Source organism: Capricornis sumatraensis, chromosome 5, assembly GCF_032405125.1.
Source record: "Capricornis sumatraensis isolate serow.1 chromosome 5, serow.2, whole genome shotgun sequence".
Taxonomy (NCBI): Eukaryota; Metazoa; Chordata; class Mammalia; order Artiodactyla; family Bovidae; genus Capricornis; species Capricornis sumatraensis.
In genome coordinates this window covers 76,868,057-76,895,610 of record NC_091073.1, presented here as the reverse complement: position 1 = coordinate 76,895,610, position 27,554 = coordinate 76,868,057, and the positions used below count along the sequence as shown (strand labels likewise).

Here is a 27,554-nt window from a genome sequence, read left to right as displayed (position 1 = left end):
TAAAATTGCTTCAAGTGTCCCCTGGGGAAACATTTGCACCAGGAGAGATGTACCTTGGACATTCCCCATTCTTTCCTTTTCTGAGAGCTTTTTAATTGAGTGCTTCCCTGGTGGCTCAGACAGTAGAGTCTGCCTGCAGTGAGGGAGACCCAGGTTCCATTCGTGGGTTGGGAAGATCCCCTGGAGAACGAAAGGGCAATCTACTCCCACTATTCTATCATGCTAACTATTATATGGGATATTTTGGGACAGGGAGAAGTGACTTTCTTGTCGTTTAGCTATTGACTGCCGAACCTTTAAGAATGAATGATAGTGGGAATTCCCTGGCAGTCCATTGTTAGGGCTCTGTGCTTCCACTGCAGGGGATTAGGATTCTATACCTAGTCAGGGAGCTAAAACCCTGCATGACATGAGGCGTGTCCAAAAAACTCCAAAAAACAAAAAACAAAAAACAAAAAAAAAGAAGAAGAAAGAGCGAATGACAGAGAAGACTTCAAATCAGTTTCAGTAGCTGGCTGAGACTTTGGGGTTGCCTTCCTTAGGGATCTGATGAATACATTTAATGTAAAATGCCTGCATCTGGGAGAAAGGGGTACATGGGTATTAAGCAATTCAAGGGGTGAGCTGGGCAGACTCTATAAACTGACTAACCAAACATACTTTTCTAGACTCTTTGTGACCACCTCATCATAGACCCTGGGAAACATTAGTTCTGGATTTGCTTTCCCAGTCTCCTTTATACATGAGGGATAGCCATATGAATAGGTCTGATCAGTACTACATAACTGAAAAATGTTTAGAGGGGCTTCTGGGAAAACTCTTTCTTACTTGATAAAAGGAATGTCAGATATTTGTTGCCTCCTTTCTTTCTTCTTTGAATTTGGATATAATTTCAGCAGTTCTTGCAGCTATGGGGAAAATGTCCTGAGCAAATGCCAGCAATCACTTACCCCAATAATTCTTCAGAGTAACAAATACAAAAACTTTATGTTTAATTAAGCCTCTGTTAGATTATTCTGTTATTTTCAGAAAAAAACTTATATTAACTTATACATCACTGCAAAATGCTGATATTTCCAATCTCATTTTATGAGAACTAAATATGCAAAATGTCTAATACTTGCCAAGGCAAGCTTCTCTCTCTCATGTCCTTCTGTCCATCTTATTTCCTGGATCAATTTAGATACCTTTGGGGATAAATTATAGTTCAATTATACTTAAAAAAATTAAAGCAGAGGTCAAAACCATATATAATATTCTAATTAGCAAAGGTGTCAGTTTTCTCCAAGGATAGGATATTTTGCATTTTGTTCTGTAGTTTTATTTGTCATTCCTAATATTTTTGTTGACTTCTTTGATCAGAGAGTTTACTGCTCCAGCAGCTTCCTGTAAGGGTTCACAATTGCACTAAGCCTATTTTAATTATTTCCCTCTAGATGATTTAAATTGTACTGCGCAGACACTCCCTTGCCACTTTTTCTGTAAGTTCATGTAGCCTAGCACTTTATGTTATTTGTCTTTGCTAGTTTCAGTTCAGTTCAGTTCAGTCGCTCAGTCATGTCCGACTCTTTGCGACCCCATGAATCCCAGCACGCCAGGCCTCCCTGTCCATCACCAACTCCTGGAGTTCACTCAGACTCACATCCATTGAGTCGGTGATGCCACCAGCCATCTCATCCTCTGTCGTCCCCTTCTCCCCCTGCCCCAATCCCTCCCAGCATCAGAGTCTTTTCCAATGAGTCCACTCTTCGCATGAGGTGCCCAAAGTACTGGAGTTTCAGCTTCAGCATCATTCCCTCCAAAGAAATCCCAGGGTTGATCTCCTTCAGAATGGACTAGTTGGATCTCCTTGCAGTCCAAAAGACTCTCAAGAGTCTTCTCCAACACCACAGTTCAAAAGCAAGCAGAGCTAGGAGTTCAAAACAAGATAAAAGGCAGCAGCAGCCCATAGGTGTGTTGAGCATTGCTCCTTCCCCTAAAATAGCCCCATTTCAGGATCACTCCTTGACCTGAGTGTTGAAAGCTTTTTAACTTTAAAATGTGTTTATAATATGCAAATATGGGTGGAAGAGACTTCAGAGTTTATTGGTTAAGATTGAGTTGGGAGATAACACTGATAGAAGGGATATTAACAGAGTAGTGAGGGTATCATTGTTGGGATTGAGACCCAACAATGGGTCTCAAAAACAAAATACTTTATTTTTGAAATAAAGTATTGGAGTTCAACAACTTTTTTTAAACTGGATTTTCCTTCTCTGACAATTTATAGAAGGTGCTCAACCTGATCTCTGGGCTTCCCTGGTACCTCAGCTGATAAAGAATCCGCCTGCAACGCGGAAGACCTGGGCTCGATCCCTGGGTTGGAAAGATCCCCTGGAGAAGGGAAAGGCTACCCACACCAGTATTCTGGCCTGGAGAATTCCATGGGCTCGCAAAGAGTCGGACAAGACAGAGCGACTTTCACTTTCACTTTTACCCTGATCTCTAGGGAGCCTCAGAGTTTGATTCCTGAATAATAATGGATTTCCTACCTCTTTTCCAGGTAACTAAACCAAATTCTGGACATATTACCAATCGCCGGTAATTCAACTTTAACATGGATTTTGCGGAGAATATTTCCAAAGGTTTTCGGTTTTGTTTTAATCCTAACTAGTTTCTCCTGTTACCCCTTAAATCTGCTACTCACTTTTTTTTGAAGAACATGTTGCTATAGTGACACTCAAACAGAACACAGACACTCAAGACTGATTTACTACGTCACAGTGTTTTTAATGCCAAATCTGAAAACACCGCTGGCAATTATAGCGATTAGAGCTCTCAAACTATCCAAAACCTTCTCAGAACCAGCGGAAAGTGCTGCACAAAGAAATACGCCCATTCTGTGCATCCATTACATGCAAAACACTGCACTCCATCGTCACTCATTATTTTATTTACTACAAGGAGACCAGGAAGGAGACGGGCAAGGTTTGCGGAGTGCGGTAAACAGCATCCCTACAGCAGCAGGGTTCAGCGTGAAGAGCGAGTTTCTAGCGCCGGGAGTGGCCAGCCAGGTGAAAGCGCGAGCTCTGCGCAGTCACCGCGGTCGTCCTGCAGGGCCAATAGCGGAGCGGGGGAGAGGGGGCGCGGCCGGCCGGGGCGGGGCAGGTTTTGGCTGCTCCCGGCTCGGCTCACGTGCGCAGGGCGGCTAGAGCCGGCGCCTCCCGGTTCCCTGCCCGCCATGGAGCGGCTGACGTTACCTCCTGGCGGCGCGGCGGCAGTGGACGAATACTTGGAGTACCGGAGGTGAGGCAGCGCCTCTACGGAGCCAGGAGGCCGGTCCGATCCCCTGCGCGGGAGGAGTGCTGGAGGCCTGGGCAGGGGACCGGCGCTGGGTGGCCTTGGCTCCCGGAATCCCGTTCCCGGGCTGGTGGAGGTGGCTTACTTTGATTGCAGGTTTCTTATTTCTAGTATTGTGATGACACGCAGTTCTCTTCTAATAAGTCTCTTCCGAGGCCATTTAAAAGATCTCCGGCTCTGATCCCTTTGAGAAAGGATTATTAACTCCAGATTTATGCAAAGGTCCACTGTTCTTAACTGCCGTTGTAGATCACACGTTTGAGTACACCTGGCCTGTAAAAGCAGACATCAGGTTTGCATGTTCACTTTGTAATAGGGTGTGACGTGAACTTCCAAACGTGCCCCGGACCACGAGGTGCTGGTTTTAGGAGAGACTTTGACTGGTTCTAGAGAAACTCTTATCCGGAGACTGGAAGCGCAGCCGCCCCTAGGGCTTTTGGTAGTGACTCACTGCCTGGGGCCCTGACAAAGGCTGGTGTACCTGCAAGAATGTGTTCTTTTTTTTTTTTTTTTTTTTAAGGTCTCCCAAGAAAGATTTTTGACAGTTGGGAAACTGGATGAGAGGCAGGTGTGTGTGTGTGTGTGTGTGTGTGTGTGTAAAAGGGAAGTCAGATGATCACTGCCTCAGTGGGGAGCAGGTGCAGCCTGAAACCTGAGCCACAGGGGTTGCTCTATCTAAAGGTGGTCCCACCAAATCCCTTGGGTACAGGGGTTGCTGTCTGACTCCTCTTCCCTTGGACTGTCTAGGTGGTATACTTCTGAGTGACGTCTAGAAATATCTAGTAATTCTGAGCCAGAAAAAGTGAGGATGAGAAGCTTGATGGGTCAGGTCCCATTCCCGGTTAGGTTCACGTAAGGCCAGCAGTCCGGAACAGCTTCTACCCAGAGCTTACCTAGGGCAGAGCTGCTCCTTTAGCCTCCAGTTCTCTAGGCCTTTTCCCTAGGAGCACTATGCTGGGTCCTGATGTTGACTGGACACCTTAGATACTTAGATGTTTAGGTATGTGGAATGTGGGCCTACAATTGTAGTCTCATGCCTGGCCTATGAAATGTTCGGGCCTGGGGCGAAATTATTTTCCAAACATAAACTACTTGAAATAGTTCTCTGTAGAAGTTAGAGCCTTGCTGCTCATATTGTAGCCATCATGGACCAGCAGTGTAACCGTCGTTGGGGAGCATCGCCAGGCCCATTGAGATATATTAACCGAATCTGCATTTGAACTAGATCTCCTGGGGATTCTGTAAATAAAGTTTGGGCAACAGTGGTTTAGAACTATATATAATTAATCTCTTTCTTTAAAAGTCTGCATTGATCTTAAGGTCTTTTCAGTAGCTGTTGATATACTTCTTGGTAGCTATAAAAAGGTGAAATAGCCCAAAACTTAGCTCAGAATAAAATGCCCTTAGTTTTATTATTTATTTATTATTATGTACCTTAATTATTTAAGGAAGAAAGTTGTGATGATTTCATAGCTTCTGAATTGGTTTTTATTTTATCTACCATAGCTAAAGGCTTGAAAATATGAGAAAAGGCACTGACTGCACTAAAAATTATGTAACATTCTGCAAATAACACTTTCCATGACTTTTAAAGGGAGTATGTTCAGTGAGAAATTTCTTCAGTTTTGACCACATGCTTTTGGTTGTGCTTCCTTTTATCCAAGGGGGACAATTCTTAATTTCCTAAGAAATTAAGAAATAGCAGTAGCTTAATTTTTCCCATAAACATTTGAGGTCTTACTTCCAGAATTAGAAAATGATATGCCTGATTACTCAAGGCATATGTTAGGTATGAAGTGGTGCAGATCGAAGGGTGTTTGTGGGTTCTATCTTAGTTTAAACTTCTGGCCAGGGTTTGGAGTCAGGTATGGACATTAATCATGTTGTTTTTAGCATGGATGGTTTTTGTACTATTTTGTTTTGGGGGCAAAGTATATTTAAAGGAGGAAAATAGTAGAATTTTTAGCAGTTTAGTCTCCAACTTTAATGTGAAAAATGAGCGTGTTTACTTCAGAATCAAAGGAGAAATTGAGATGAATATGTGGTAATTCTCCAGTGATAAACCTGGATCTGTGAAGTCAGATGTTACGAATTCATTGACTTTATTATTTATAATCCTTTTTGATATGGGAAGCAAAAGCTTTATTACTATTGTGTGTAATTTTGCTGTTAACATGAGCCTAATGTGACAAATAAAGCCAAAGCAGTCTTTCTTCTGACTATACATTTGACTATACAAGTATAGCTTAATTTTAGAGTTTATTATTTTTAACCCAGAGAAGAAATACACATGGCTTAAGGGAAGTATCTTTTGTTGTAGAATTGTTGGTGAGGATGATGGAGGGAAACTTTTTACTCCTGAGGAATATGAAGAATACAAAAGAAAAGTCTTACCTATGCGTTTACAGAACAGATTGTATGTGAGTTGGCGATCACCCATGGGAATGGATTGTAAACTTGTGGGTCCAGAGACACTGTGTTTTTGTACACATAGGTAAGTTATTTTATTGCTTAGTTTTCTGGTGATTAGGAAATATAAAACTGTAGCAGGGCATATCTTCCTTCTATAAATAACATTAGTGATGATAATTGAGAAACATTTGAAAACAGGTATTTATATAATATGGCAGAAATTATCTAAGGTTTTTTTGGGCTATATTTTACATTTTTTCTGTTGTATCTTGTTAGAACTCATTATGGAGTCCCATCACCGTTAAGCATCTTACCTCTTAGCATTGATAAGAAAGATATTGGTGCCTGCAGGCTTTGCTGGGGGTGTTTCGGTTTGGCAGGGGAGCACACTCACTCTGCCTCTCCCACCACTGGACAAGGTAGTAGAGAATCGGTCATCAGATTGCAGAGCTGATTTTATTTTGTTTATTTATTTTTGTCAAATGTGTTTTAAAATTTGTTTTTATTGGAGTACAGTTGCTTTACAATATTGTGTTAGTTTCTGAAAAGTGGTAGTCACTCTGTCGTGTCCGACTCTTTGCAACCCCATGGACTGTAGCCCGTCAGACTCCTCTGTCCATGGAATTCTCCAGGTGAGAATACTGGAGTGGGTTGCCATTCACTTCTTCAGGGGACCTTCCCTACCCAGGGCTCGAACCCAGGTCTCCTGCTTTGTAGGCGGATTCGTTACTGTCTGTGCCACCAGTGAAGCCCATTTTAGTTTCTGCTGTATAACAAAGTGAATCAGGGTATATGTATATCCTCTCTTTTTTTGGATTTCCTTCCCATTTACGTCACTGTAGAGTACTGAGTCAGAGAAGGCAATGGCACCCCACTCCAGTCCTCTTGCCTGGAAAATCCCATGGGTGGAGGAGCCTGGTAGTCTGCAGTCCATGGGGTCGCAAAGAGTGGACGAGATTGAGCGACTTCACTCTGACTTTCATGCTTTGGAGAAGGAAATGGCAACCTCCTCCAGTGTTCTTGCCTGGAGAATCCCAGGGACAGAGGAGCCTGGTGGGCTGCTGTCTATGGGGTCGCACAGAGTCAGATCCGACTGAAGCGACTTAGCAGCAGCAACAGCAGCAGAGTACTGAGTAGCATTCCCTAAACTGATTTTAAAGTTGCTTGAGCTGATCCACACTAAAAAGTTTACCAGTCTACAAATAGAAGCATTTTTCCTCACGTTTACTAGTCTCTTTTTATATGTTAAGAAATGTTTTATATGAATTCCTTTCTCTTTTATTTATACACACACACACACACACACACACACACACACACACAGAGGACCCGTTCCAGGACCCACAGTGGGTACCAAAATCTGGGGATGCTGTGCCCCATACCTGGGCCCTCCTGTTTGCAGATGTGGATTCAACCAACCTTGGATCATAAACATGATCCTTGGAACACGATATGTGGTTAGTTTAAGCACAGATATGGAACCCATAAACACTGAGGGCCTACTGTGTATTTATTGAAAAAAATCTACACTTTAAACCCATATTGTTCAAGGGTCAATGCTGTGTGTGTGTGTGTGTATGTATATGTATATACCTTTCTTTAAACAAAAATACAAGCACACAAGAAAAGGAAATACATGAGGCTGCAGCCATTGATGTGTGTTACCTGCACTTGAGATTTGCATTTGGCTGTGTTTGTCATTTTCTGCTTTAAATTTTATCACTGCTACAGATCGTAGTTGTAGAGCTCAAAAGGACAAAGCTGCTTCTTGGAAAAATTACAGAAACTATTACGTGGTTTTAGGTAAAAACTTGAGCTTTCTATTTCAGAGGAGCCATGGGAGAGCCTTCCTGTCCTGATAATTTCTGGGCTCTTTCCTGACATAGTCTTTGTGCAGTTGCTGTTTACACACTTAAGATTTGCCAGAGGTGGTTAGGCAGTTGCTAGGATGAGTCATGTTTTGTGTAGATTGACTTGAAATTTATTTAGCAACCCCAACTAAAAACACTGGAGGAACAGAGGATGAGGGTTATGTTGATATTGTTCAGAATTGAAGAGAGCTTTGGTAAACTTCCATTGAAGTGAAAGTGGTAAAGAATCCACCTGCAATGCAGGAGACCCGGGTTTGATCCCTGTGTTGGGAAGATCCCCTGGAAAAGGGAATGGCTACCCACTCCAGTATTCTTGCTTGGACAATTCCATGGGCAGAACAGCCTGGTGGGCTCGAGTCCGTGAGGTCGCAAAAAGTTGGACGTAACTGAGAGACTGACACTTCCAATGTTTTCTGGTAAACTTATGTTAGTTTTATCATTTATCCTTATATACGTTTAGTGCCAGTCTCATATCTATGTATAATGGTACAGCATAGAATTGACCTTCAAAATTGACCAACCCCACTTGGATGGAAAAAGTTCTTTAGTACCAGTTGCTCAGTGATATCTCTGTCTAAATTAATTTTTCTCTTTTATAAAAGTGAAACTTGGGAGGTGGGAGGGTGGTTCAAGTGGAAGGGGACATATGAATACATATGGTTGATTCATGCTTATATATGGCAGAAACCAGCATAGTATTGTAAAGCAATTATCCTCCAATTAAAAATAAATATTTTTTAAAAATAGAAAAGTGAAAACATTGGAAACATTGAAATGAAGAATATAAAGAAATGTAGAAAAAAGACACCACCTAAAGCCAGATGCTGTTAAGTTTTAACATGTGTATGTACTTTTTTAATTTACATAATTCAATTCAGTTTAGTTCAGTTCAGTCACTCAGTTGTGTCCGACTCTTTGTGACCCTGTGGACTGCAGCACACCAGGCCTCCCTGTCCATCACCAACTCCCAGAGTCTACTCAAAACTCATGTCCAGTGAGTCAGTGATGCCATCCAACCATCTCATCCTTTGTCATCCCCTTCTCCTCCCGCCTTCAGTCTTTCCCAGTGTCAGGGTCTTTTCAAATGAGTCAGTTCTTTGTATCAGGTGGCCAAAGTATTGGAATTTCAGCTTCAGCATCAGTACTTCCAATGAATATTCAGGACTGATTTCCTTTAGGATGGACTGGTTGGATCTCCTTGCAGTCCAAGGGACTCTCAAGAATCTTCTCCAACACCATGGTTCAAAAGCATCAATTCTTTGGCACTCAGCTTTCTTTATAGTCCAACTCTCACATCCATACATGACTACTGGGAAAACCATAGCTTTGACTAGACGGACCTTTGTTGGCAAAGTAATGTCTCTGCTTTTTAATATGCTGTCTAGGTTGGTCAGAACTTTTCTTGCAAGGAGCAAGTGTCTGTTAATTTCATGGCTGCAGTCACCATCTACAGTGGTTTTGGAGCCCAAGAAAATAAAGTCTGTTACTGTTTCCCCATCTATTTGCCATGAAGTGATGAGACCAGATGGCATGATCTTAGTTTTCTGGATGTTGAGTTTGAAGCCAACTTTTTCACTCTCCTCTTTTACTTTCATCAAGAGGCTCTTTAGTTTTTCATTGCTTTCTGCCATAAGGGTGGTGTCATCTGCATATCTGAGGTTGTTGATATTTCTCCCGGCAATCTTGATTCCAGCTTGTGCTTCATCAAGTCCAGCATTTTTCATGATGCACTCTGCAAATAAGTTAAATAAGCAGGGTGCCAATATACAGCCTTAGTTGTTAACTATACGTGTGTATAAATATTGAACCAGTTTTTCATGACAGAATCACAGAAATGTTTCCACCTTGTTCACAGTAATTGCACACAAGATTTTTAATACCTCCTTGATACTCTGGCTAATCCAGTTGTGTTCACCATGTTTCCCCCAGAGCTCCCACAGAATCTCAGGGGCTCATCAGGTGGAGGGGCAGCTAAAGGGAAGGACAGACTCTGCTTATGGCTCTTCCCCTAGTGTTAGCCAATTCTGTGTTATCTATTTTATATAGTATTGTGGTCTGTAAAAGATTTTATTTGAAGATAAGTTTTCACTGTGAAGAGTTAGAAAACTGTTTTCTTGTGATATACTTATCCATTCCTTTATTATTAGTTTGTGTTGTGTACATCACTATTTAAAGTACTGTTGCTAGTACTACCCTTATGCACAGAGCTCTTTATATACATGGAATAATTTTCTTAGGGTTTATTTTTGAACCATCTGGCTTAATGGATGGATCTTTTTCTGTTTCTTGAAACCCTATTAAATGGGATTGGTTCTTTTATAACACTCTTTATAGTGTTGTGAAATATGCACAGTTTTTAAAAAAAACTTTGACTCTCTTTGCTAAGTAAAAATGGTATCTTATTGTTATTTTAACTTGTTACCTAGTATAATATTGAGAGTAATAAATTTAATATGATTTTACTGAGTATCATCTAATGAGAAGGAAGCCAGTGGTCTGAGAAAATTACGTACAGCATTTTAGCAAAGAGTTTTGGCTTTTAACAGTGTTTATAATTTATTTTGAAGTTTAAAGTTTAAGGTATATTAAAATAAATTATATTAATATGTGTTTATTGAACTCATTTCAATTCTAAATAGCAGACCTGTGAAAATAAATGTAAATAATGCACTTTGATAAAGAGAATTTCATGAGCTTTTCTTCATACTCGTGGGTTGTGTTTCTATATTAAACAATCTGTAATAGTATTTTAAGAGAATTATATGCTATATCTTCATATGTTGCTGTGAAAATTCTCCTTGATTAAAAATCTAGATGGGTGAAGATTTTCTCTGACCAAAGCAACGTAAGTGACAAGTACTGCATTTTGGGGGAGTGTATTTACACCTTACTAACAAGAACAATGAACAAAAAATAAAAATGAGAATCATTTTGCCTGTAAGAGAATACCAGTTGTAATTTCTGGCAGTATCTGCATTGTGCTATTATTTCATCCCTTTCATTTCTTTTAGGTATAAGCAACATAAAACTGACTTTGAAACGATTCCTCCGCAGCGCCCCATCAGTCTGCCTTGCCAAGTGAGGGGCTGCCCTTGCAGGGCTTACCTCTATGTGCCTCTGAACGGCACACAGCCCATTCGCTGCAGATGTAAGCACTTTGCCGATCAACACAGTGCAGCCCCTGGCTTTGTATGCAATGCCTGTGAGTTACATTATGATAAACATATAAACAATGCTTTTATCCCCTTACTGAATGATGTGTCTCTGTGCCAATTTCATTCAGCTACAGTGACATTGGACAACTGGGAATAATTTGATGAATACGTACTCTAAAAGTTTGTGGAAGAACTTGGTTGTTCATATGCTTTGTAGTCATCGACCTTAATCTCTAATCTCATGTAATTTGAATAAGGTTAAGTAGTAGTCAGTCAGTCAGTCAGTCAGTTCAGTCGCTCAGTCGTGTCCGACTCTTTGCGACCCCATGAATTACAGCACGCCAGGCCTCCCTGTCCATCACCAACTCCTGGAGTTCACTCAGACTCGCGTTCATCGAGTCCGTGATGCCATCTAGCCATCTCATCCTCTGTCGTCCCTTTCTCCTCCTGCCCCCAATCCCTCCCAGCATCAGAGTCTTTTCCAGTGAGTCAACTCTTCTCATGAGGTGTCCAAAGTACTGGAGCTTCAGCTTTAGCATCATTCCTTCCAAAGAAATCCCAGGGTTGATCTCCTTCAGAATGGACTGGTTGGATCTCCTTGCAGTCCATGGGACCTTCAAGAGTCTTCTCCAACACCACAGTTCAAAAGCATCAATTCTTCGGTGCTCAGCCTTCTTCACAGTCCAACACTCACATCCATACATGACAGTAATAGATTTTAAAGAATTACTAGATGTGATCTAATTCAAAATTTCAAATTCTGTATGTTCTACCAAGTGAAATCCATTTACAGAATAATCATCCTTAAAAAGGATTTTACAGATCTAAAAAGTTTTTATGATTCACTTGCAGATTATTATGTTACTGCATAAAACATGACTTGATGGGAAAAACAAAATGTAGCTTGATGATTTTAACACTTAGTAGGCAATAGCACCCTTATCTCAACGTGCTTGTGCTGTGCTCAGCCCCTTCAGTCATGTCCGACTCTTTGCGACACTATGGACTGTAACCTGCCTGGCTTCTCTGTCCATGGCATTCTTCAGGCAAGAATACTGGAGTGGGTTGCCATGCCCTCCTCCAGGGAATCTTCCTGACCCAGGAATCAAACCCCATCTCCTGCCCCACTGAATTACTGTATCTCAATACCTGTACCCAAATCCCAGCCACCGTTTCATATGCTGTTTCCCTTGATCATCCTTTTCAAAAACCTTTGAAATTGGTAGAATATTTTTAAAGTTAGGTCCAGTATTTTTCTTCAGGAGATAGTTTTCCCAGTTCTCTTTGTAGTGTCTTGAATTGAAATCTTATGATTAAATATGTTATAAAACATTTTTATTGACAATGGCAGTCATAAATTGTTTCACTAAGTATGGAAGTATTTGAATAAAACTTATTTATTATGTGCCTTGGTTTCTGTACATATTTGTCAAAAGTGTGAATGTTTAATGGTTTTGTTAATGGTATATTCTGGACTCTTTTAATATGGTTTGTATTTTTATATATAGTAATTTCATTAAGATATAAGTATCGTGCTAAAAAAATTCATATATAGTTGAAGGGTACAGTTCAATGGCTTTTATATTCAAAGCTGTTCACCATTACTACAATAAATTTTAGAATATTTTCATCACACCCAAAAGAAATTTCATATGCATTATCAGTTATTCCTTATTTCTCTTACCCCTCAACTCTAGACAGCCAGTAACCTACTTTCTATCTCTATGGATTTACCTATCCTAAACATTTCGTGTAAGTGGAATCATAGAGTATGTGGTCTTTCCTGACTAGCATCTTTCACTTAGTATAATGTTTTTATGATTCATCCATTCTGTAGCACACATCAGTACTTCTTTCCTTTTTATTGTTAAACAATATTCCATTGCATCCTTCCTGTATCTGTGAGTTGGCCTTCCATTATGGCTTTTATGGGGAATTGATGCAGAGACATGTTTCTACATTATTTCTTCACTACGAGTTGTCCCCCCACACCTGCTTTTAACTCAGTATTTGAGGAGAGGGCCTTCGCTTCCTAGCTCTCCAGTGTTTAGCCCAGTATCCTTTAGTCCTAGTTGGTTTTTCCAATTTTTTTGTTGTTGTTTTGCATACTCCCTTATGCTTTAGCATCTTTTAGAAATAAGAGCAGTGGCTGGAGGAAAGGAGTTCAGGGGTAGAGGTAAGAAGAAGCATTGGCGTCAGAGGACAGTGTATGAAAGATCCAGAATTCAAGTGATTTGGGCCAAATAGTGTAGTGGGCATATAACAGATTACCTATATTTGAAAACATTGAACTCCTTTTATATCTTGATTTAGGTTCTAAGTGTTCGGGATTTCACAGTTGCTTCACTTGTGCTTGTGGTCAGCCGGCATATGCCCATGACACGGTAGTGGAAACTAAGCAAGAAAGACTGGCTCAGGGAAAACCAGTGGGGCAGGACGTTCCTTATGCAGCAATGGGAGGATTAACGGGCTTCAGCTCGCTGGCAGAAGGCTACATGCGATTAGATGACAGTGGAATTGGTAAGTGATGATATATGAACTGTGAGCTTGTCATTTTGCTTTTATGTGTGCTAACAATACTGAACCCTTATATTTGTTTTGCACTTTAAGTTCTTTATGTTATTTTCAAAAAAAATCTCTCATTTTATTTTTATTTTTTTAATATTTTATTTTCATATGCAATGTTTGATTATTAAAGGAAAATTAGAAAACATAAGAGGAAAGATCCTTGTTCATGGTATTTAGATTATTCCAACTCATAGCTCCATTGTTTGTAATAGTGAAATAATACTTATTTGATGTGATACAGTTTACTTGTTACCCTACATTATTGAATGTAAGTTTCACCATTATAACTACCTCATTTTGGAAACATAGGCTTTTGTACATGTGTGTATACATACACATACATGTTTGTATGTGATAGTTTCAGGTGAACTGCAAAGGGACTCAGCCATACCTATATGTGTATCCATACTCCCCCAAACTCCCCTCCTGTCAAGGCTACCATATAACATTGAGCAAAGTTCCATGTGCTCTATAGTAGGACCTTGTTGGTTATCCATTTTAAATAGAGCAGTGTGTACATGTCCATCCCAAACTCCCCAACTATCCCTTCCCCACATCCTTCCCCTTTGCAACCATAAGTTCGTTCTCTTGTCTGTGAGTCTCTGTTTTGTAAGTATCTACTGTAAATACTTCTGTTTATGTGGATTTTAAAATAATAAGCATTTACTTTGTAAAAACAAATTTTTACTTTATAAAAATTATGTAAACATAAGTGAATATTTTCTTGTTATAAAAGATTCAAATAATAGAGAATATTTTCCTGTTATAAAAGATTCAAATAATAGAGATGAAGTACAAATCTCTCTGGAACATTTCTCTTAACCCCAGATTCTTTCGTAGAGGGTAATTTGCTGACATCAGTTGATTTGTATTATTCTTTTTAGCATATTTTTTTATAGTTTAGTATTTTTAACTTAAAAATTTTTTACAAAGCATTATTATACCAGGACATACACATCTCTTGTTTTTTGTAACTGCTCCATAATATTCCACATTTTATATGTATATATATGTATATAAACTGTGCTTAGGTGCTAGTCGTGTATGACTCTTTGCAACCCTGTGGACTGTAGCCCACCAGGCTCCTCTGTCAGTGGGGATTCTCCAGGCAAGAATACTGGAGTGGGTTGCCATGCCCTAACCCAGAGATAGAACCCGGGTCTCCCGAATTGCAGGTGGATTCATTACCATCTGAGCCACCAGGGGAAACTCATATATATGTATGTATGTATGTGAATATATATATACACACACACATATATATACATACATACACATATATATTTGTATATGTGCACATCAATTTGTATATGTGTATATATATGTATATATGTGCATATATATGTATATGCACATATATACACATAGCAGTTTATCTAAATGTTTTCCTTGTTCATGGTATTTAGATTATGTCCATTTTATTTATTTATTCATTTTTGCTTTGAACTTGCTTCCTTGTGTACTATGTAAATTTGAGTCTAAGGTAGATGGAGAGAAGTAAAATTCTTGGGTTGAAGTGTCTGCATATGTGAAATTTTAATACATTCTGTTGAATTGCCCTTCAAAAATGCCCTACTTGTTTATACTTCCTCTAGTGATGTTGTAGTTTACCTATTTCCAGACATTTATACTGATCATTGATGTCATTAACCTTAGTTTCATTGCCAGTCTAATGTGTGAAAATATTGTCATTGTTTCAGTCAGTTGATTTCCCTGGTTATTAGTGAGAGAAGAGTCTCCTTATATTCAGTGGCCATTTTACTTTCTTTGAGTTGTCTGTTCATATGATTCACTCATTTTTATGCTTTATAGTTTCCCATTGATTTATAGGAAGTCTTCTTATATATATATATATATATATATATATATATATATATATATGCTGTGTACTAATCCTTTGTATTTATTTTGGATGTATTTTCTTCCAATACATCATTTCTCTTTTGGGATTTTGTTGTGGTTTTACAGTTTTTAAATATTGGAGGCAGGCCTTATCCTATCTCATTTTATAAATATGCTCTCCTTCACTTTATTTAATTTTTAAAAATTCCATTCCAACTTATTTCATTTTACTTTAATGCTTAATTTTTCTTTTGTTTTTATGTTTAGCTTTCTCTTGTATCTGGAATTTTTTTGTGTGTGAAAGAGTAAGGTATGTATAACTTCAGTTTTTGTCCAAACTGATGACAAGTTATCCAAAAACATTTTTTCCCAAATAATTTGAAACTGTATCTTTACTATATTCTATCATACTTATTTTATGGCATTGGCTTATTTATCTATTTTGTGCAAATATTTCATATTTTTAATTATTCTTCATAGTGTGTTTTGATATTTAGTTAAATTCTTTCTGTTTGTGTTCTTTTTTCAAGATTGCCTTGACATATTTATGTATTTTCTTCTCTTGGTTATTTTACAACTAGCTTGTTAAATTCCATAAATAAATTCTTTTCAGTTTTTATGGATACATGATTGTATTAGGCTCATGCGTCTGTTACAGAAAACCCAATTATCAGTGGCAAACAAAAAATGATGGTAGTGATGTTATTGATAATTATGGCTTTGTACTGCCAGGGTTTGGTCCAGCCTCTTTATGTCTATTACCTCATTTAATCCTCATAACTATTCTGAGTGAGGTGCTGTTATTAATCCTTTTTACAGACAAGGAAAATCAGTGCAGAATAGTAAAACATCTTATTCTGTGTTATTCAACAAGTAAGTGGTAGGGTTGAGCTCAACCCAGAAATTGTTCTGGTCTCATTAGTCTGCCTCATTGTTGTCTGCTGCTGCTGCTGCTGCTAAGTCGCTTCAGTCGTGTCCGACTCTGTGCGACCCCATAGACGGCAGCCCACCAGGCTCCCCCATCCCTGGGATTCTCCAGGCAAGACCACTGGATTGGGTTGCCATTTCCTTCTCTAGTGCATGAAAGTGAAAAGTGAAAGTGAAGTCACTCAGTCGTGTCCAACCCTCAGCGACCCCATGGACTGCAGCCTACCAGGCTCCTCTGTCCATGGGATTTTCCAGGCAAAAGTACTGGAGTGGGGTGCCATCGCCTTCTCTTTGCCTTCTTCATTGTTGTCTACTTCTGTGCAACTACTCTATTGTTTCCATAACTACAGCTTTATAATAAATTATTATGTATGACTTCATTTTATTACTTTAGGATTTTCCTGACCTATTCTTTCCTTTCAGTTTTTTCAGAACTTTGATATTATTTTTGAAAACATTATATTATTTTAGTTGAATGTGTAGATTAATATAGGAAAGAAATACTGTTTTAAAATATTGAGTCTTCATTTCTTTGTTGTCTTCTGTATAATTACGTAGAATTCTCAAGTTATCTTCATAAAAGTCCTACACAATTCTTAACTTTATTTCTAGATATTTCATCATTTTTTGTAGCTATGATACATGAGTTTTTCCCTTCTTTGTATTTTCTAGCTGATTGTTTATAAAAAAAAGGAAATATTTTATGCAGCTTTTGTGACTAGTCATTATGACTTAATCTTAGAATTTTAAATGTAAATCTTTAGTTGATTTTGCAGATATTATTGACCCTTGAACAACAGGGGTTTGAACTATGAGGGTCCACTTATATGTGGATTATTTTCAATAGTAAACACCACAGGACTGCATGATCTGCAGTTGGTTGAATCTGTGAATGTCGAACTGGAGATACAGAAGACGGACTATAAAGTTATATGCAGATTTTGACTGCATGTAAAGGGTTAATACCCTTAACGCTTGCGTAGTTCAAAGGTCAACTGTAATGATATTTTTGCCTCTTCCTTTCCAATATTTATGAGTCTTCTTATTTTTGATTAAACAAAATGGCTGGTACTTTAAGAACACTGCTAAGTAATAGTGGTAGTAGCCAGCATCTTTGCCTTTTTGTGACTATTGGTCTTTTATCACTTAAGCATCTTTATAATAGAAAGAAAGGAAACCTCCCCCTTTTGACTCCTGAGGGATGGTGGGTGTAAAGAGAGGTGAGAGTGAGAAGAGGAAACATAAGATGTTTTTATCTTGATTTTATATGTAGGGGAGCCTGGAGCAGAGAGAAGTCTGCCCTATTAGCCACGTACAGTCCTGGGTAGAGAGAACATCCTGCTGGAATTTGGCTCCTTTGTGAGGCTGAAGGAGGCTGTGATTTCCAGCTCATAGAGGGTGCTTGGAAGGCAGCAGAGCTGTGAGGCAGCAGGCCTGCCATGACATCTGTCATAGCAAGGGCAAAGGTGACAGCAGAGCAGAGCTCCATGTGGGTCTCCTGCTCTAGGGAATTCAGTAGAAAAAGAGGCAGGCATCTGAGAGGTCTGTGAGGCTTCCTGTGCAAGAGTGTGAGGCTACCAGGCCCTGAGAAGCTGAGAGATTAAATTCCAACTTAAGGCCGGCCTTTAGCACCTGAGATCAGTAGTGCACGTAGCAACCAGAGGACACACAGGGACCTGGCTGCACCTGAGCCCCCTTGTCTGAAATTCCCACAGGTCACAAGAGGGAGGAGCTGGAAAAGAAGGGAGAAGGAATCTGAAGACCTGAGCGGTTGTCCTGAACAGCACACTGTTCACTTTATAGGAAAGGATTCAGTTTAAAAAGCAAATGGGACTAGAAGTTTATTTCCTCCCCTCTACCCGTGGAAGGGGACAGGCATGTGGGGGAAGGGTGACATTTATGAAGAAGTAGGGCACTTACCACTTCTCTCTGCAGTTTCCTTTCTTTTGGTCCTGAAGTCAGTGTATTCAGCAGGAGGTCTTTGTAGGTTGTGGTTTAGGGTTGTGGACGTTTCCTCGTTTTATTGAATAAGTTTTCTTTATTTTTGCATTCCTTGTCTTTAGATGGTGTCCCAGTGAGGAATGGAGGAAAAATGTTTATTCAGCCCTCTTCAACCAGAGGCTTTTTTTCCCCTCTGAATGTCTCACTTTTTATTATGTTTTTTGACTATGTTAAGGTTTTATACTTCTTTGCTGACGTATAGTTGTGTTTTTGTGTAATTTTTTTTCTGTGAAAAAGATCTCTCAGAAATGCAGAAATGCTTTTACCCATTTGACTCTATATGGCAGATAAAAATTTAAAAAAAAATTCTTTTTACAGAAAGGATTTTTCTAATGATTCTACTGGGGTTCTAATTTATTTCATTTTTGAAATAACTTCCTTGTATCCTAACAGAGATTTAATTTTCATTCTTCACATTTTTGTCCTCAGGTGCACCATCAGCTGAATTTTTAGACTCTCCAGTTACGGCCATGGACCACCCATTTCTAAAGGCATTTCAAGCATCATCTAGCTCTTCTCCAGAAACGCTAACAGGTGGTAATGAAATTAAACTGAGAAATATTTTTGGTTTTAGTAAACAAGAATGTAAATTGATATATTTTCCAGATTACTGTTTTCCCCCCAATATTACCATAATTTGATTATAATTTTTCTTTCATATTACCCAGGCACTAAGAAAAAACAATGAACTTCATTTTTAACTGGGAAAAACTGCTAAATTATGAAGTGAACTGAAGCTCAGTCCTGTCCGACGCTTTGCATCCCCATAGACTGTAGCTTGCCAGACTTCTCAGTCCATGGGATTTTCCAGGCAAGAGTACTGGAGTGGGTTGCCATTCCCTTCCCAGGGGATCTTCTCGACCCAGGGATTGAACCCGTGTCTCTTGCATTGTAGGCAGACGCTTTACCCTCTGAGCCACCCAGGAAGAAGATTCTGATAATACTATAGTTTGGAGCTTTAAAACCTTACTCTGGTTCATGTAATTGCTTTGATGTCTGAATAAGAACACCCTCTAGTGGTCTAATTGCTTTGATCCTTGAAACTTTAGGTTCTCCAAAGTAAGATGTAATCTAGTGATAATCATAGGTTAGCAAGGTTTTATCATTCATAAGTTACACATAAAAATGAATGGAATTTATTTTTAAGCACTTTATTACATTTTCCTTATTGTAAATAAGAATAAAAACAATGAAAGTATATGATTTATGAGGTACTTACAACCCACTCCAGTATTCTTGCCTGGAGAATCCCATGGACAGAGAAGCCTGGTGGGCCACAGTCCACAGGGTCGCAAAGAGTCGGACACGACTGAGCGACTTAACTAACTAACTACTATTTAAAAATATTTTTAAATAAGAATTTTCCTTTTATTTTCATACAGCCTTTCCAGGTACCCTGACCTTTTCCACAAAGAATTTTAAGGCTGCTTAAAAAACAACACACAATGACGAAATTATAAAATGTAGACAGACGTTAAGAAATTAAAACCAAACCAAAAGGACATAATTGTGTCGTTTTGTTTTGTTTTGTTTTTAGTTAAGGTATAGTCAGTTGGAGATAGTTAAAAAATTATTTCAGTCTTGAAAACTTTGAAAGCAGATATTAGCATCACTTATGGTTGCCTATGCAAACTGTCGTAGTCCATTCAGGTGGCTGTAACAAAATGCCATAGATTTGGGTGGCTTTTAAACAACAAAAAGTGACTTCTCAGTTCTGGAGGTGGGGAAGTCCAGGTAAGGTGCCAGCATGGCTGTGTTCTGGGGAAGGGCCTCTTCCTGATCCTCATGCACTGCCTTCTTGTGTCCTCACGTGGTAGAAGGGCTGGGGAGTCTCTTTGGCGTCTCTTTTATAAGAACACTAATCCCATTCATGAGGGCTCCACCTTCATAACCTAAGAACCTCCCAAAGGGCCCACTTCCTAAGATCATCACACTGGGCATTAGGATTTCAACATATGCATTTTGGTGGTGGGGGGCACCCACATTCAGACCGTAGCACAAACCTTCAGCAGTTACTTCTGTGCATTATCTGTTGCAGGGTTACAGCAATTTTTAGTTACAAAATGTAAAATGTAGTTGAACAAAATTGAGCACTGATGTGAAATAGCTATATGGTGTTACGTAATAGTGCTTCCCTGGTGGCTCAGATAGTAATGAATTTACCTGCCATGCAAGAGACCCAGGTTCAGTCCTTGGGTTGAGAAGATCCCCTGGAGAAGTGAATGGCTACCCACTCCAGTATTCTTGCCTGGAGAATTCCATAGACAGAGAAGCCTAACTAGGCTACAGTCCACTTGAATATTTAGAGAATGTTTACCAATGAACATTACTTTTTAAAAAACACATATATATATATTCTTTTTAATATTTTTTTCCATTATAGTTTCTCACAGGATATTGAAATAGTTCCCTGTGCTATACAGTAGGACCTTGTTTTTTTTTCATCTGAATGTAATAAATTTGTGTCTAACAACCCCAAACTCCCAGTCAATCCTGTCCCTCCCTCCTACCCCCCTCACATTACTTTCATCTTATGATGCTTTCTGAAAAAGAGGGAATAGGATCAGTGATTCATTTAGATAATTTCTGGTTTGAAAAGTAAAATCACTTGGTAGGAGGAAAGTTTTTTTTTTTTCTGTTTTTTATTTCAGAAGAATTTATAATTATATCAAATGTTACGTATTACAGTTGGCCCTTGAACAGCACAGCAAAATTAGGGGCCCCAACCCCTGTGCAGCTGAAAATCCTCATGAAAGTGTACAGTTGGCCTTCTATATCTGCAATTCCTTCACATCTGGGCATACAATCAACCTAGTATCATATAGTACTGTGTGTAGTAGGTATTTATTGAAAATAACCCAAGTGGATCCACACAGTTCAAACCCATATTGTTCAAGGGTTTGTACTGAGATTTGATTTTCCTTGTTAGTAGGTACAAGTAGTCAAGTTTCTTCCTTAAGGAAACCAGAAGAGGACGATATGGCTTTCTTTGAAAGACGACACCAGGAGAGGGTAAGTCTGTTGGAAAATCTGCTTACATTAAGCATTTACTTGTAACAGAGACACTGTAGGGCAATTATATATTGATTGTGGATCATCATTAAAATCTTTACTTATAGCTGGTGTTAGGCCTTGAGGCTTATTTACAATAATTCAGAGAGAAACAGGTCTGCTAAAAATGATATTAATGGCCACATAACCACGATGGTGTGATCAGTCACCCAGAGCCAGACATCCTGGAATGCAAAATCAAGTGGGTCTTAGGAAGCATCACTATGAACAAAGCTAGTGGCAGTGATGGAATTCCAGCTGAGCTATTTCAGATACTAAAAGATGATGCTGTGAAAGTGCTGCACTCAGTATGCCAGCAAATTTGGAAAACTGACTGGAAAAGGTCAGTTTTCATTCCAATCCCAAAGAAGGGCAATGCCAAAGAATGTTTAAACTACCACACAGTTGCACTCATCTCACAGGCTAGCAACGTAATGTTCAAAATTTTCCAAGCTAGGCTTCAGCAGTACTTGAACTAACTTCCAGATGTTTAAACTAGATTTAGAAAAGACAGGAACCAGAGATCAAATTGCCAACATCTGTTGGATCATAGAAAAAGCAGGAGAGTTCCAGAAAAACATCTATTTCTGCTTCATTTGACTGTGTGAATCACAACTGTGGAAAATCCTTAAAGAGAATACCAGACCATCTTACTTGCCTGCTGAGAAATCTGTATGCAGGTCAAGAAGCAACATTAAGAACCAGACATGGAACAATGGACTGATTCCAAACCGGGAAAGGCGTATGTTAAGGCTGTATGTTGTCATCTTGCTTATTTAACTTATATGCAGAGTACATCATGTGAAATGCTGGACTGGATGAAGTATAAACTGGAATCAAGATTGCCAGGAGAAATATCAATAACCTCAGATATGCAGATGACAACACCCTTACGGCAGAAAGCAAAGGGGAACTAAAGGGCCTCTTGATGAAAGTGAAAGAGGAGAGTGCAAAAGCTGGCTTAAACCTCAACATTAAAAAAAATGAGTTTTTAATTAAGTAGCAAGTATCTTTTTTTATCTGACTTTACATCAGAATCGATTTTGTCCTGACATGGAAGTTTCTAACGGCTACTTCTAAGTAATAAGAAATATACCAAAATGTACAAATAATTCCAATTATGGAAAGACATTAAGCATATATATCTAGACAGCATATTAAAAAGCAGAAACATCACTTTGCCAACAAAGGATAGTATTTAGTCAAAGCTGTTTTTTTTCCAGTAGTCATGTATGTATGTGAGAGTTGAACCATAAAGAAGGCTGAGCACTGAAGAATTGATGCTTTGAACTGTGGTTTGGAGAGTCCCTTGGACTGAAAGGAGATTAAACCAGTCAATCCTAAAGGAAATCAGTCCTGAATATTCACTGGAAGGACTGATGCTGAAGCTGAAATTCCAATACTTTGGCCACCTGATGCAAAGAACTGACTTATTGGAAAAGACCCCGATGCTGGGAGGGATTGAAGGCAGGAGGAGAAGGGGACGACAGATGATGAGATCATTGGATGGCATCACCAACTTGATGGACTTGAGTTTGAGTAAACTCCGGGAGTTGGTGATAGACAGGGAAGCCTGGCGTGCTGCAGTCCACGGGGTTGGCAATGACTCAGACGACTGAGTGACTGAACTGAACTGAACTGAAATGAGATATCCAGTGAACTAGTGAGGTTGCTCAGTTGGTCTGACTCTTTGCGACCCCATGGACTGTAGCCTACCAGGCTCTTCTGTCCATGGAATTTTCCAGGCAAGAGTACTGGAGTGGGTTGCCATTTCCTTCTCCGAGGGATCTTCCCAACCCAGGGATTGAACCTGTGTCTCCCGCGTTACAGGAAGATGCTTTACCATCTGAGCCACCAGGGATGCCCATATATATATAATGTATATTATATATTATTAAGATAATATATATAATGATATATAATATATTTTATATTTATAATAATATATTTTATTATCTTAATAATATATAATATACATTATATATATACTATATATATGGGCATCTCCAGTGGCTCAGCAATAAAGAATCCACCTGCCAATGCGGGAGACACAGGTTCCATCCCTGGGTTGGGAAGATCCCCTGGAGAAGGAAATGGCAACTCACTCCAGTACTCTTGTCTGGGAAATCATTTGGACGGAGGAGCCTGGCAGGCTACAGTCCATGGGGTCGCAGAGAGTATATACCTTATTGGGCAGCACAGAAAGTTCTTTTGGAAAACACTGATCTAAGAAAAAGAAGTGTGATAGAATCTCAGGGGGAAAGAGGAAATGGTCAGAGTGAGAAAAGGAGAGACTATTATTGCAGCATCATCAAGGATTTAATCAAATCAGTGTTCTTGGAAAACAGACACAACTGAGCTTTAGTGTTTCCTCGTAAGCTTATGAGGGGCAGGGTTCTAAATTCCTTCTTTCCCTCCTCCAGGAACTTGGGCAGTGTTGACTGCCTTGAAAACATGTGAATAGTATTTGCTTGTGGCAAGGTAAATGGGGGAGTTCTTATCTGTGAATGTTTTAGGGGATATCCCTGGCCCATTCAGACCTAGAATTTATGGATCTATCAGTTGTAGTTTTATTATAACTCTTTAGCCTGTGTGATGAATGGAGTGTAAAAACTAAGAAACTCAAACCTAACGACTTTCTCTCAGCTGACCTGTACCATTCACACTACTAGTGCTTGTCTTATACTCCAAAAAACTTAAGACAAGCACCACTGAGGGAAAAGGACAATTAGGACGCTGAATCTGATGGGTTCAGGGCCGCCTGTAGAAAGCAGTAACATCCAAATCTGGTCTTGCTTTTTGCTAATCGGTATCATTGGGTGTGGGGAAAAGTTGGTTTTGATAATTGAAGCTTTTGTGGTAAAATAGCTTACTAACTACGTCTATATCTTATTGAAGAGTTGCTTCTTAGCTTGTTTTATATATCAGGTCAACTTGTTTTCTTCCATTGTGGATGACCTTTGGTCTCTTTTCCGTATAAAAGGAGAATTGTATTAAGGAAACAATTATTAAAGGTCACCTAGTGGCACAATACTGTGTTAATGCCAGAAAATTTTTTTAAAAGGGAGCAAAAAGAGGTGTTTTGCCATTTGGACACTGTATTAGGGGGGATGTATTTGCTAGGTGGGCTTCCCAGGGAGCTCATTGGTAAAGAAGCTGCCTGACAATGCAGAAGGCGCAGGAGACCTGGGTTCAGTCCTTGGGTTGAAAAGATCCCCTGGAGAAGGAGATGGCAGCCTGCTCCAGTATTCTTGCTTGGAAACTTCCATGAACAGAGGAGCCTGGCGGGCTACAGTCCACAAGATCACAAAGATTCGGACACAGCTGAGCATACACACACATTTGCTAAGTACTGTTTGAAATGAGCAAACACTGCTTTTGCTTTTGCTTGTATGTTTAGCATCTTTGATCTTTTTGATGTTGTGTGAAAGTGTTAGTCACTCAGTCATGTCTGACTCTGTGATCTCATGGATCGTCTCCTCTGACCATGGAATTCTCCAGTCAAAAATACTGAAGTGGGTAGCCATTCCATTCTTCGGGGGATCTTCCCAACCCAGGAATCAAACCCAGGTCTCCTGTATTGCAGGCATACTCTTTACCATCTGAGCCAACAGGGAAGCCCTTTTCCATGTTACTACAAATCTAACCCTTGACCCTAAATGAGAGGGGTGAGTGAAAGTTGCTCAGTCATGTCTGACTCTTTGTAACCCCAGGGACACCACAGTCCATGGAATTCTCCAGGCTAGAATACTGGAGTGGGTAGCCTTTCCTTTCTGGGGATTTTCCCACCCAAAGCCAGGTCTCCCACGTTGCAGGCAGATTCTTTACCAGCTGAGCAACAAGGGAAGCCCAAGAATACTGGAGTGGGTTGCTGCTGCTGCTGCTGCTGCTAAATTGCTTCAGTCATGTCCAACTCTGTGCAACTCCATAGACAGCAGCCCACCAGGTTCTGCTGTCCTTGGGATTTTCCAGGCAAGAACACTGGAGTGGGTTGCCATTTCCTTCTCCAGTGCACGAAAGTGAAAAGTGAAAGTGAAGTCGCTCAGTCGTGTCCAACTCTTCGAGACCCCATGGACTGCAGCCCACCAGGTTCCTCCATCCATGGGACTTTCCAGGCAAGAGTACTGGAGTGGATTGTAGCCTATCCCTCCTCCAGCAGATCTTCCCTACCCAGGAATCGAACTGGGGTCCCCTGCATTACAGACGGATTCTAGCATTTATCGAGTGCTTACTAAGTACCTAGATTTATATATATATATAATCTTATTTAAACCTTTGGAACAACCCCTTACATAGTACCTATTACTATGCCTTTTCTAGAAATTACAAAGCTGTTAGCTAAATAACTTGCCTTAGGTGGTTAATCCTACTTAAGGGACTTCCCTATAGCTCTGATGGTAAAGAATCTGCATGCAATGCAGAAGACCCAGGTTCAATGCCTGGATCAGGATGGTCCCTTAGAGAAGGAGATGGCAACCCACTCCAATATTCTTGCCTGGAAAATACCATGGAAAGAAAAGCCTGGGAGGCTACAGTCCATGGGGTCACAAAGAGTCGGACACAATTAAGCGACTAACATACACACAGAGAATTCAAGTACTCTTCTGTCTGATTCTAAGGCTTATAATCTTTGTCTTAGAATGGAGTGTTCTTTGAGGGACCTGTGGATGGCCTGTTGACTGACTACTGGTACAGAGTATAAGTGTGATATGAGTGTATAATATTTATATTTGGTTGTGCTACGAGACATGCAGGATTTCAGTTCTCTGACCAGGGGTCGAACCTGTGTCATCTGCAGTGGAAATGTGGAGTCTTAACCACTAGACCACCAGAGAAGTCCCGAGTGTATGTATCAGTGAGGTTCCCAACCAACTGAAAGAGGAGAGAGAAAGGGGAAAAGATGGGAAAGAGACTGAGGTGGGAGTCATTCAGTTTTATAATTAGGAAGTTATTTGTAAGTTGGTGAGATTGGGTAGACTGATTTTACTAGATCTCGTCTGCTTTCTTGGTATTATTCCTATCACATTAGAAGATAAGAGGCCCTGCCTCCACCCACCCAGCCCCATAATTTCTCTTCCTTCTCCTGCAGGGCCAAGGCAGTGGTGCTGCCTGTGGGAATTGGTGTATGTGAGCATGAGTAGCAGTAAGAAGAAGACATGTTTTGTGTTCTTTGGAGTCTTCCCCCCGCCCCTCCTAGAAAAGACTTTGTGTGTTTCTAAAAGATCAAAAGGCTGCTTCTTAGGGTATGCAAGCTTCTTCTTTGTTTCAGTTACAATGGAGAAAGACAACCTTCTGGAAGGTAACTGTTGCAATGCAGAAATCCGAATTGTAGGAAACTGTCCTTTAAGCAGGATGTGTTCCAGGGGTAATCGAACTGGATTAGGTGTTTCCTGTAATGCTGTAGGGAATGTGCACAGGCTGGATCTAAGGTTAGGCATTCAAGCTTTTTTTTTTTTAATTAATTTTAGAGGCAATTAAAAATAATCATTTCTCCAAATCAATATTCATTATATGTTATGTTGTTAAAATGCTTTGGTAAAGTTGAAATCAAACCGTACTTGATTATGTTTGTAATTAGAAAATTTTGTCAGTCTTTGACAATGCTTCACCCACACACAGAACCCTTGATAGGACCCTCTCTGCAGGATTCTTGCTTTTGTGCTCATTGTGTGAGTCCTCTGTTCAGTCAGCACTCCTCAAGTCTCTTGTGTGCTGAGCTCTGTGTGTATGTGTTTATGTGTGTGTGTAAGTGAGACTCTCTGCCTCTTCCCTTCCCTCTGGCCCACTCTCTCTGTCTCTAAGGTGTTGCTGAAGTCTGCCTTTGCTCTGAGAGAAAGAGAAGAAAAAGAGGAGCAAGAGGGATTGGGAGCTTGCATACCCCAATAAACCATATTTTAAAAATTCAGTTAGGTCCCTTCAACATCAGGTTGTGGCTTTAGTATTTAGCAGCTTAAGAACTGCTAAATAACTGTGTAAAATGGCTGTGATAAATAAGACATGAATCTAAATGAGGTATGTACCACTTTTTTTTTTCTTTAGGATGTTTTATAAATTATTATATCAACAAATATTTTAAATTTTCAGATAAAAATGGAAAAGGCTGCTAAGCAGAAAGGAAAAGCACCATTGCCAGCAACTATGAAACCTTCATGAACACTACTGGGGAAATTAAAACCAGCATCCAAATATGTCTTTTGTGTGTTAATTATTTAAACATAATAATAGTTTATTTTTCCTCAAACTACTTACATTTTTTCTATGTAAAAATGTCTTTTGAATGTTTCCTTATTTACATGTGACAGTACCTTATATTACTTTTGCCAAAATTTATGATTTATTACTTTATATAAACTTTTTTCTCTCTCCTAACAAATGAGGCTATTTTCAT

At 39.6% G+C, this 27,554-nt stretch overlaps 1 protein-coding gene across 6 annotated transcripts; it reads left to right on the top strand.

Annotated features, from left to right (window-relative positions):
• The first annotated feature begins 3,184 nt into the window (after window positions 1–3,184).
• On the top strand, window positions 3,185–27,554 carry FAM221A (family with sequence similarity 221 member A). Of its 6 annotated transcripts, none has more exons than XM_068973128.1 (7): window positions 3,185–3,285; window positions 5,660–5,833; window positions 10,634–10,824; window positions 13,091–13,297; window positions 18,545–18,649; window positions 21,045–21,127; window positions 27,251–27,554. In XM_068973128.1, exons 1-7 carry the CDS (start codon window positions 3,221–3,223, stop codon window positions 27,317–27,319), a joined length of 894 nt encoding a protein of 297 aa, XP_068829229.1. In that variant the 5' UTR covers window positions 3,185–3,220; the 3' UTR covers window positions 27,320–27,554. The 6 variants fall into 6 exon arrangements, with proteins under 6 accessions (XP_068829229.1, XP_068829230.1, XP_068829231.1 ...); XM_068973129.1 differs by having other exon boundaries at window positions 18,545–18,652; XM_068973130.1 differs by lacking the exon at window positions 18,545–18,649.